This window comes from Schistocerca serialis, chromosome 2, assembly GCF_023864345.2.
Source record: "Schistocerca serialis cubense isolate TAMUIC-IGC-003099 chromosome 2, iqSchSeri2.2, whole genome shotgun sequence".
NCBI classification, from domain to species: domain Eukaryota; kingdom Metazoa; phylum Arthropoda; class Insecta; order Orthoptera; family Acrididae; genus Schistocerca; species Schistocerca serialis.
Window position 1 is genome coordinate 169,533,578 of NC_064639.1, and position 12,531 is coordinate 169,546,108.

At 36.3% G+C, this 12,531-nt stretch overlaps 1 protein-coding gene across 4 annotated transcripts in view; it reads right to left on the reverse strand.

Annotated features, from left to right (window-relative positions):
• The window catches only part of LOC126456881 (phosphoinositide 3-kinase adapter protein 1), a 474,593-nt gene that overhangs the window by 20,576 nt on the left and 441,486 nt on the right, over positions 1-12,531 (reverse strand). For all 4 annotated transcript variants that reach the window (XM_050092705.1, XM_050092702.1, XM_050092704.1 and 1 more), the window contains exons 11-12: positions 12,237-12,389; positions 1,674-1,835 (exon numbers count right to left, since the gene is read on the reverse strand). In XM_050092705.1, the coding sequence (XP_049948662.1) occupies positions 1,674-1,835; positions 12,237-12,389 (315 nt within the window). The remainder of the gene's footprint in view (positions 1-1,673; positions 1,836-12,236; positions 12,390-12,531) is intronic.

The window sequence follows — 12,531 nt, forward strand, 5'->3', positions numbered from 1 at the left end:
ACTGACAAAAAGATGATTAAAGACCTCATATTATCTGTAACCTACAGAACTCTCTCTCTCTCTCTCTCTCTCTCTCTCTCTCTCTCTCTCTTTCTTTCTCTCTCTCTCTCACACACACACACACACACACACACACACACACACACACACACACACACACTGCTCACATGGCTATTTCTAGTAGGCAGATACTGTACCAGATGAGGTAGACTGTGACAAAATAGAGAGGTGGGGAGAGGAAGAAATATGACACTTGGGGGTTGGAACAATTAGCTGCACACAGGCACCAGAAAAAGAGGGTGATACTATCACGGGAAGGACAGAGAGTAGGAGAAAGATACAGGAGATATGATAGAGATGGGATGTTGCAAGAAGTGGGGGGGGGGGGGGGGGGAGGAGGAGGAGGAGGGGGAGGAGGAGAAGGGAGGAGAGTGAAATGGGGTGAGAAGAACAGAAAGGGGGATGTGAGGAACGGCAATTGCAGGACATACACTAAAAACAGGTGGCCTGTAGAAATGAAGGATATATTTCAGGGAGAGTTCTCACATGTACAATTCAGAAAAACTAGTGGCTGGAAGAATCTATATGGCATGAGTTGTAGTTTCAGCATCAAAATTGTTCAGTTGGCCTTTGGATACAGTTTGTTAGCCATCTGGATCACTGTGTGATTGGCTTTCCCCATTTTTGTTTTCAATTCTATTTTGGAATTTTTCTTTGTCATAAAATTAGCGGACAGATTTTCCAAATACACATTCCAACAAAGTTTGTTGGCCAGGAAGTTCTCAGTCACTTGTTACAGGCTTATATTTGTACATCTATTCTAGTCAGTTCATCTACAGAGATGCCCACAAGCTTGATGACTGAAAGTGACATGTACTCTACAAGAAATAACAGTAAGTGTACTGCTAAGAAAAATCTAGAAAGTTTTTCAAACTACGGCAGTAACACTCAGTTCCCAATAAGGGTGTACAGTCTTTTATTGTTTCTTCATTTTGCTGTCTCAGATGACTACACATTTGAGTTAATGGAGACTAACTCCATATGTATTTGTTCATTTTCAAACAATTACCCAATTCATTCCTATGTGATTAATGAAATAATTTCATTGCTTAACATTTATATATTTTGAGCAGTTCTCAGCTGTTCACATTTGAACATTGTGTGTCCTTGATGTTACTACCTGCTACAAACAGAGTCACCTATTAGTGAAATGTGGTTAGCAGTATGTCGGCACAATTTTGGAAATCCACAAGGATGTATAGCATCAAGTAATGTGACAATAGAAGAATTTAGTATAAGATAACAAGATTCCAAACTGGTACTGACTGCTTCTACTGAAGCCGGCCAGACTTAAAACCTTATGTGCTAGCCTTCATTATTGACTTCCATTCCTAGCTAACTGGACATATCTTACAATTTTTTTTAGGAAAGGGGGGAGGAGGATGTTATATGTACCCTTTCTGTTTCACTTCTAGTACCTTGTCATTCCTTTCTCTCTCATTAGTTTACTATGGACATTACATTAACCAGTAACTTCTCATCTTCTTTGTCTTTTTTCATTGCCATGATGGAATAACTTCTTCATTTCTTATATGAATAACTGCAGTATGTGTTCAATTTTTTAGCAAACTTCACAATTAAAAATTTGAAACTTTAAACAATTTTGTAATTACCTATACTTAATTTATCTTCTGACCCATTCATTTGATCCAAGTGGTGAGAACTTGTAGTTTCACAGTTGATGGGTGAAGGAGACCTGTTGTAATGCCTTGCTGGAGAACTGGTTGTACTCAGATTGTTGATTAAAGGATACAGTGCACTATGATTTGGTGAATCTGAAAATAAATAAAATTAAATGACAATGAGATGAAAAAACTAATTTCACCACTAGTATCAGTTGAAAGAATTTGATTGTAACAGTTTATGCAGTTCATGAAATAGTTTCAAACCCTCTATTAATATTTGTTTGCGAAAACTAAGTTTGTTTTAGCTTTCTACTATCCTTAACAAGTTTTAAATTATCTTTTCCTTTTTGTCAATCATATTCATCTCACAATAATGTTATTTTTTCAAACCTACTCTTTGATTCTACATTACACAAGTAAGAACCTCACAGAAACTTTAAGCATGTATTGGAAGCCACCATTCCTTCATTTCCTCTCTCTCTCTCTCTCTCTCTCTCTATCTATCTCTCTCTGTCCAGTATTTGCTAAAGCTGTTGCACCTTTCACTTTGGCCAGAGACTTCTTGTTCCATATCCTATGTCTAATTTACTCATTATGCTCTGACCCAGAAGGTCATTTCTAATAACCTCATTGTCAATTTGGGATTATTTTACAGCACCTTCAACAATTTAGTAGAAATATCAAAATGGAAAATCAAAGAAGTCAGGCTCATATTAAAAGTCATGTAAGGAAATGTTGTAGTTTGTCACTGCTGCTATTTAAATTTTAAAACAGAGGGCCAACAAAAGAAGCAAATTCTTTTGGAATTACGTTAAGGTTTATATTAACTAGTAAATGGAATGGTCTGTTTACTTAGCACAGAATTTTGGTTCACGGATGTTAGTTATGTATGTTCCATTAATCTAATCTGTTATTTTTCCCAACCTAAGGTCAGATGATTTCCTCTAACAATGCAGAGAATATTTTCTATGATACAGAATCACCTCCTCTGACTGCTCTTTCAATTATGAATTTACCTTTAACCTGATAAGATATAATGTAAGCAGTAGCATTGGTGTACATATTTGCCAGTGTGCTAAAACAAGCTGAATAAATGTTGTGTTTCTGAATGGACATAGCACAGTCTGTTAAAAACAACAATGTGTTGTGATGCAGAAGTCTTTCACAACTTGGTTTTTATTAAAATATTGTAACACAGAGTGCCAGCCACGACACAGACAAAGGATATGAGCCACAGCTTGCCGTCGCCCCTGCTTGTCAGTAACCCTCAGCAGCAGCAACAGGACTACCATCACACAGTTCTGGGTGTCAATGCCCCGTAACCTGCCCCTGAGAAGCCACTTCTGCTGTACTGACTTCCACATCATCAACTTGCTATTGATTACCATACATCCAAACCATTGTCCTCTTCCACATAATTCACAGCAACACACGAAGGTAGCCCTTCCACAAATTCAGTGCTGAGAATCAGCATTTAAACACCGGCCCAGCCAAGTACATCATGTTTGGCGTGGCAGAGCCATGCCTAGCTCCTGTCATGTGTCAGCCATCATGCAGCCCTGGAGTCTTCACCATGAACTCAGGGACCACCAGGCTGTGACCTATGCACTTCTCCTGACTGCCAAAACATGGAGCTTGCTGTTGCATAAAACTGAATGATTTCCATTAAATATCTTAGGGTCTGTCTAATACAATTTTGAGATTCCTTCAATGTCTGTAGCACTGTTTTTAAATTTCTTATTTACAAAAAAGCTTACACCTGAAATTCCTTCCTGCTCTCTGAGTCCGTAATAACCATATGACCTGATTTTAATTCTATTTGGTCTTCACTTTTTTGCAGTACTTCCAACAATTCCACTATGTATCACTTGATGTTATTCAACTCCTCTTCCAACTCCTATAACCTGTCTTTTGACTGTAAAGTTCTAAATTTTATTGTCCTTAACAAAATGTAGTAGATGCAAATGGGCTTCTAAGTTCCATGCTACTGTTTCTTTAGCCAAATTTCTGAAGCAAGGTGTGAGTGTAGAAGTAGATGTACATGCCCAATGGCCTACAGCCACTCCCAAGTTCCTTCAGCCCCATTTTAAATATTCTTGTAGCCAGACAGGACTACTGGCATCCCAGGAACTCACATGTGGCATATCTTCAACACTGTAATAATGGCAACTAGCCTGTCAGGGTTTGAAAAGCTTGATCTGACATGGCAGCTGTACCACCAACATTATATGCATTTCAACAGCTACCATCCTATCCACACCAAAAAATCCCTCCCATACTACTTGGCCACTTGGAGACGGTGTATCTGTAGTGACAAGAACTCTCTTGCCCAGTATGCTAAAGGTCTCACAAATGCCTTCACCAACAAGCACTATCCCCCAAGCCTTCTAGTCAGCAAACAAGTTCTCCCTTGCCATATATGCACATGCCCCCACCTTCCCACCACACTCAAGAACCAACTACAAAGGAGTGCTCTCTTCATTACCCATTAACACCTCAGATTGGAACAGCTGAACCACAGCCTTCACCAGGGCCTTGGTCATGTATCACCATGCCCTGAAATGAGAGATATCCTACTACTGATCCTTCCCACACTTCCTAAAGTAGTGTTCTGTTGCCCACATCATCCTAGTCGATCCTTATGCCAACACCAACGTTTAACACAGGGATCATATCCCTGTGAAAGATCCATGTGCAACACTGTCCAGTCTACCCACCCAGCACTTCCTGTTCCAGTCCTGACACAGGCTTATCCTACACCATCACACGCTGGGCCACCTGTGAAAGCAGCCATGTCATATACCAGCTCTGCTGCAATCATTGCACAGCTTTTTATATTGGTATGACTACCAGGCAACTGTCCACCAGGACAAATGGCCACCATCAAAATGTATCCAAGAGCAAAGTGGACCATCCTGTGGCATAACATACAGCTGAGCATAAAATGCTTGATTTCAATGGCCGCTTTACTGCCCAAGCCATCTGGATTCTCCCCTACTCCACCAGCTCTCTGAACTGTGCAGATGGGAGATATCCTTACAACACATTCTCCCCTCCTGTAATCATCCTGGTCTCAGCCTACAGTAATCTACTGTTCTCACAGCCTCCGATCAACAGTTTCTGCCCCTCTGTTCTATCACCTCTTCCCATTTCACATCCCCTTACTCTCATTTTGCACTGCTCTCTATTAAAACACCCACCCATCTTTTTCCCTTCTCTGCTCCTCTCCTTTTCCGCTAACATACTTTTAATGCAAACAAAAGCTAAATTTCCAGAGAGAAGCAAAACTGTTGGTGGAAGGAAAGAAACAAAATAAAATAATCAGAGAGAGAAAGAAAAGAGTGACTCATTATCACACTGACTCCCCCTACATAAGTGAATGCAATTAGACACTGTCTGTGAGGTTTCTCACTTTTTTTAATCTTTCTGCTTACACATGGTGGTTACTTTTGTATTCACATTCAATTCCAATGGCTTCAGCTGACATTACCAGGATATCCTCGAGAAACTATTTTATATTAATAATTTTCAGAAACAAATTATAACTGAGAGAATTCTTTAGTATACAGTTACAAAGAAATTGAATGCCTTCTTAAGACAGAATGAAGGAAATTTTATGCAGTTATTTACAATTTTAAAAAAGCACTCTGTATTTGTTAAACATAATGAAAAAAAAGTAAGTTTAATTAATTCCAGAAAGTAATCTCATAGACAGTGAATATATATGTATACTCTATGATTTCATGAGCAACTACCAGAGTAAAAAAATGATTTGCCTTCTAATTTCATAACATGCTGATCAGAATACACCCATTAAATGACACACATTTTTTTTTCATATACTGTTCGTTTAGTCAAACTGTCAACCTCCATTTCATAGCTTTCACAAACACAAACTTTATTACTGAACTTTTAACATTTTCTCTGATTAAATGCAGATGGATAGTTATATTTCACTCTCAGATGATAGCAGTCTGTGGATCACTGCTTTATTACATTTTTATTGTTGTAGTGTATGACTAGTGGATTATTTCCTCAATGACTGAGCTCAGTCTGTAGCAGTTGAATCCACTGATCTTACTGAAATGCTGACACCACACTCATATATTCTGCCTCCAAAACAGGGAGCACAACAGTTTCCTGTCTGCAAGAATTCCATTTGATACTACCTGTCTGGAAAATAGAAATGTATCAAGTACATGGTCTCCTATCTACAGGATTATTGGCCAGTGTGTGCATCACAATATACAGTTATTTCTGCAAAGCCTTCTTCAGTAAAACGTAGCTGCAGATTCTTGGTTCACTGAAGATACCTTAAAATTTGTTTAACACCAAGCCAGTGTTGGTTTTGTGAATCACTGCAGGAAATGTCAGGTCTTGTCCCTTTCCACCAATCACTTTGGCAGGTGGTTCTAATAATAATATAGGCATTTGTCAGTGTTGCATCTGCCCAGAATTGTTTGTGTAAACAAGCATCAACTAACATACACTTGGTACAGAGCAGGTGTCTGATCCTTAATGCAAGTTTCGTTCATGAAGTTTTTGAATTCGTTGTTGCGGTGCTCCTTACAATTATTCGAGCAAATATTTTTTTCCCCTCTTCATTTATTTTACACTAGGCTTTGTAACCCTTGAAAGCTCAAAATAAACTGAACTTATCTCTGAGAAAGTTTACATACACATAGAAAATCACATGTGAAATGCCAACTCACTATGCACCAACCCACACCACTTGTAATAGGAAAGAACCACAACTTTTTTATGGTAAGTGGCTCCAGAGAAATGTTACATCAATCATGTAAAACATCGTTCTAGAAAGAAAACTTCAATAGTAAAAGTGAAGGGGGCTGTTCAAGGGAAGATGAGTTGGAAACTATACATAAATGTAAGTCTTCATTCCTAATGCACTGGAACATAAAAGGCCTAAATGCAACAATCCTCATGATAAAACCACAAAAATTGACGAGCTGCAAATCATTCTTTCACAAGGAAGAAATATCAGAGTCATTTGCCTAAACAAACACGGCTCACGAAAGATTCAATCACAGTTTTAAATAAGTTAAACTATGTCAAAGCATATAAAAAACTATTTAAGAAGGTTGCAAAATCAGCAAAGGAAATGGCAAATACTAAATTCATTAAAAAACACACAAATAAATCCAAAACAGTATGGACAGTAGTCAAATCTGAACTTGGAATCAAACCTAGCAACCAGGAAATCTCTAAAATAAAGGTACAAGATAAAATAATTGTACATCCTGCTCAGATATCAGAAAATTTTAATAAATTCTTCATAAATGTAGCAAAATATGATGTCGATGTAGACTCTTATCAAGATAAGGTACATTTGTTTGGCTCAAGTCAGAGCAAGAAAGAGGGCCTAATTAAATTTTACAAAGTAACAATAAAAGATGTAGAAAAAACTATACTACGCCTAAAAAATAAAAATTCTGTGGGATCTGATGAAATACCTGCCAAAGTCATTACAGCAGCTACACAAAATAATTAATCAATCACTTGAAGGGTACTTTCCAGAATTTCTAAAGTATGCAGAAGTCAAACCAGTATTTAAGAAAGGCTCCAAAGATGATATGGTAAATTACCATCCAATTTCCCTTCTTCCTGTGTTTTCTAAGATACTTGAAATGATTGTTGCAATTCAAATTCAAAATTTCTCCCACAAATACAATGTAATCTCAAAAAATCAATTTGTATTCTGTAAAGGCAAAAGTACAATTCATGCAATCAATGAATTTGTGACTAAGTTAGTTCCACTTTGGACAAGTCACAAAAAGCTGCGGGAATCTTCTGTGACTTATCCAAAGCATTTGACTGCGTGAATCGCTCCTTACTATTATATAAAATGAAAAAATATGGAATTATGGGTAGTTCCTTACAGTGGTGTAAGTCGTATCTAATGGAGAGAAAGCAAAGGGTTGTCATAACATGAAGCAAAGGGAAATACTACTTGGAATGGAGAACCATCTCACAGGGAGTATCACAAGGCTCAATTCTGGGCCCAATTCTCTTTCTTTTTTATGTAAATGACATACCCATAAATACAAATTATCATTCAGTTTTATTTTCTGATGACACGTCAGTACTGGTACAAAATAAAAACACAGAAGAAATTCCTGAAAATGCCATAGAAATGCTAGAGAACCTAGATGTTTGGTTCCATCTAAATGGCCTAAAGCTAAATATTTCAAAAACACAACCGATGCAATTTAAGACAAAACAGAATAAATGATATTCACATTATGCACAGAAGCCAGGAGCTAAATGAAGCAGAGCATGTTACATTCATAGGAATGCAATTGGACAGAAACCAATCATGGTCCTCACACATAGAATATCTAAAAAAATAAACTAAACAGCCTGGCATTTGCGTTGGTGTCCATCTTAGCCAATGTCACTAGTATAGACACAAATAAGTAGTATACCATGGTTACTTTGAGTCAGTAGTGAGACACGGTATTGTCTTCTGGGGGAATGCTAGCAACATGACAAAAATATTAACTTTGCAGAAAAAAATTATCAGAAACATATGCAGTGCAAAGCCAAGAGAATCTTGTCAGCCATTATTAAGATATCTTAAGATAATAAGCATTCCCTCATTGTATCTGTATGAAATAATTCTTTTCGCAAGTAATAACCCTAAACTCTTTTTCCAGCATAGTTCTGAAACTAAAAACAAAGAAAGCTTCATGCTGCCTACAGAAAGGCTTAATCTTTTTGCACAGACTCCACAATATATGGGAATGAAAGTATACAATAAACTGAAAGACACAAATTTTAGAAAGGTCCAAACTGAGGCAGTAAAAAGAGAATTGTATAGCACCCTGGTGCAGAAATGTTATTACTCTGTTGATGAATTTTTTAATGATCTGACCATCTGAGCTGGATAAAAACAATAATAATAAATAATATTCAGATTTTATTGTGATTATACAAAATATTGTATTTCATGTATAATTTATCATAGTTATAAGCTGACGAGTCTCCTGTACATACAATCAATGATTTAACTTGTACGTAATGGGACAATAAAATTCTGATTCTACGATAATAATCTATGAAAACAAAGAAATATTTCATTCTCCCTGTGATGAAGACTCCATGTGACCACATCTGTCAATGTGAATCAACTGCATTGGTTGTAAAGCTCTTGAACGAATATGATTGAGTGGCAGTCTGGTTTGCTTCACTTGGAGACATGTGATGAATGGGCTAGGTTCTTTGCTACTTGCAGAAGACAAGCTTATAGCCTTAGTACACTCTGATAGGTTATTTACACCTTTAGAATTCAAATACATCATGTGCAATGAAACAGTATAATGCCACTTAAATTATGAGGAGATGTTATATTAAAGTCATTTCTGTGTGTGTATTTAATCCATACAGGTTACTTATAAATGCTGCTGAACACAAACATACCCTCCCTCTTGTGTATGTCACAACCATTATGCCTAAAATTTAGTTGGTGTCCATTTTTAACCATCACAGTAACTACAGAAGACAAACATCAAGTTTTGATTAGTTAGTTAGTTTCATGTTCCATAGATCAATTCGCATGATAAATCACAATGTTGTAGAATGAGTCATTTTATTATCAGATCCAAAATTAATTTGTGAACATGGGTACATGTTGAAAACTTGTAAGCGGTGTCCCAATCCCCCTCCCCCTGCCCCTCCCTGATGTGAGTTAGTAATCCTACCCACGGCTTTTTACTCATTACAAAAGGAGTTGTCAAGAGGAAACTTTTTCAGTTTGTTTTTAGATTTTACTTTGATGCCTGTAATATTTTATATCCCCAGGTAACAGACCAGCATTGTGCACCCCTTTTTGTGCTAAAGATAACTGTAATGTGGCATAGTGAATGTCAGTTTATCTTCTGGTACTGCAGTTATGTACATCACTGTTCTTTTTGAACTGTATTTGATTATTTACACCGAACTTCATGTGGGAATAAATATACTGTGGAACAGTAGTCAGAATGGCCAGCTCCTTAAACAGATGCCTACCAGTAAGCATCACATATTATTCTTACAGAACATTTTTTAACAACAAAGATTTTCTTTCTTAAAGATCAGTTACCCCACAACGTTATTCCAAATAACATAACTGAATGAAAATAACCAAAACATGTCAACTTTCTTATTTGTCTTCCCCCAAAATTTGATATGATTCTAAGTACAACTGTGGCTGAACTAAGTTTTTTTTAGAATTTCAAAATGTAATTTTTCCAGTATAAATTCTCATCAATATGGGCACACAACATTTTTTTTCCACCCTATTTTTTATTTCCTCACTATGTGTTATACCTATCATTGGTGTAGTATCCCTCCCCCTTCCCCTAGATGTGCAGAACTGAATATGTTATCTCTTTTTAAAATTGAGAGTTAGACCATTTGCAGGAAACCAGTCACCGACACTTTTAAGAACCTTGTTTACCATTTCTCCTGTTTCTGTTCATATGCTTGGATTGGTTGCAATACTAGTGTCATCTCCAAAAAGAACTAATTCTGCTTGTTTTGTATTAGACAGAAGATTGTTTACATATGTTAAGAAGATAGCGGACCTAAGACTGAGCCTGAGGAACCTTATACATGATTTCTCCCCAGTCGGAATAAGGTCCCTTTTGTATATTTTTGCCTTTTTTGGTTAAATATGACATCCATTGGGTGGCTTCAGCATCATTCCCATAAAAGTTCAGTTTATCTAGGGGAATATTGTGATTCACACAGTGAAATGCCTTAGATGTGTTGCAGAAAATACCACGTGGTACTATGCATTACATACTTCAGGTAAGACCAAGCTTATTGTATGGGAATAAAACTTTAGTCCTCTATTGGAAATACCATCAAAACCAGAAAAATTTTATTCTTGAGAGTATAAATGATTTTCTTAGTTTCAAAAGGAGAAGTTGGTGATATATTCATAAGATAGAATTTTACGAGAGCTACTTTTTCAAAATACTGCTCTGATTTTTCTGTTGAACTGTTTGTCCCTACAATTTCTACTATAATTCAGAAATGATTATTAAATATATTTGCTACCTGTGATTCACCATTCATAGACCTTCCATTCAATTCAATAGAGATATCCAAGTTTGTTCTCCAAATTACTAATTTCTGACATTATGTGCATTATCCTTAATTTTTTAACAGCCTTTTTATAGTGTGCATACAACACATCTCTTACCTGAATTATTCTGTTTCCATCACCATTCGATATCAGACTGACATTTCCTAGACTTTCTACAGGAAGCAATGTCTTGCTGGCAACAGTATCACAGGTACTGATGGGTTTACATACATCATATATCCAGTTGCATTGCTTTGCCATGTGCTAGAGACATTTGAGACTCATATCACATGTCTGAATTCATTGAATTTGAACAAGCCATAAAGCCTTTGATAAATATTTTATCTTCTGGAGATTAATTTGTCTTCTACTTCTGTTTGATTGTCTGGAAATGTGGCTGTATTTGTTACAACTGAAGTACCATGACTCCTTATTACCTTTTCATGTGTTTTGCTTGTGCACCTGTTTTCCTAGAACAGGCCATTTTCCCATGAAAAGAGCAGGTCTCTCCATGTCTTTTACTTATTACAAAAGCTTTTTTTTTTTTTTTTTTTTTTTTTTTTTTTTTTTTTTTTTTTTTTTTTTTTTGTACACGGAACCATATTCCTGAGATTTTAATCCCATCATAATTAGATTGTATGTTTCAGGATTACTGGCCAATGTGACTGTTGCCACTTATCACTGGCATAAAATTTAATATTTCTTAATTTATGAGCAGATGACACAATTTTGTTCATGTAATCTTCAACACTTTTGCATTATTCGAAACCAGTGGTAATGAGGCCCTTCAGTAATGCCTGTCATCTGTTTAAACCATTGTCATCAAAAGCTTGTTCCAATTTCTTCCAGATCTGCTTAACAGTAGGTGCATGTCATATGTGCATCTAACTGATTAGATCCTATAACAAAATCAACTTCAAAGTTGCCATAACTTCTTTCTTTGGATTAGCATTGATACCACACACACAGTCTCGAAGTTTGTCATGTTCTAAGTTAACTTGTACTGAGAACTTTCAACTTGCATAACTATCATGTCTGGTGAGTTCCTCAACATGGAATTGGTTTTGACTGGAACTTTACATCTCTCTGTTTTAAATACAGGGAAAAATAAAGAGTGACAGTCAATATATGCAATAAATGAAGTTATGTTGTTTGCACAAATTCAAAAGACTTTTCACTGATCTTTTAATCACTTATTGCATCAGTAACTGCAGAACACAAGCAACCACCCTCTGCTACCATGAAGGAAATTTTGTGTTATTATTTGCAATACAGCAAAAGCCTTCTTCAACTTTAAGCTCAACAACATAAAAACTGTAACTCCAAAGATCATACACAATTCAGAATGTATCTCCCAGTCAATTAACATTTATATACATTCTTTGATTTCATGAGCAACTCCAAGAGTATATAACAATTTGCATTCCAATATCTAACACAGAGCATATATTTGTTTGTATTACCTGTCCTTGACTTATCCTCTGAACCATTCATCTGATCCAAATGATGTACACTTGTATTTTCACTACTCATAGGTGAAGGAGATTGGTTGTGAGTCGTAGTGGGTGAAACAGTAAGTTCTTGACTATTTTTTAGATGAATACTGTTTGGTGAACCTGTAAACAGTAAAGTAGGTCATGCAATACTACATTATTGCACACAAGTACATGTGAGAAGGCTTCAACTCAAAACATCAATGGCACATTTAAGGTCAAATAAGAAGCTCATGGTAAAAAGAGATATGCTGTATCATACCAT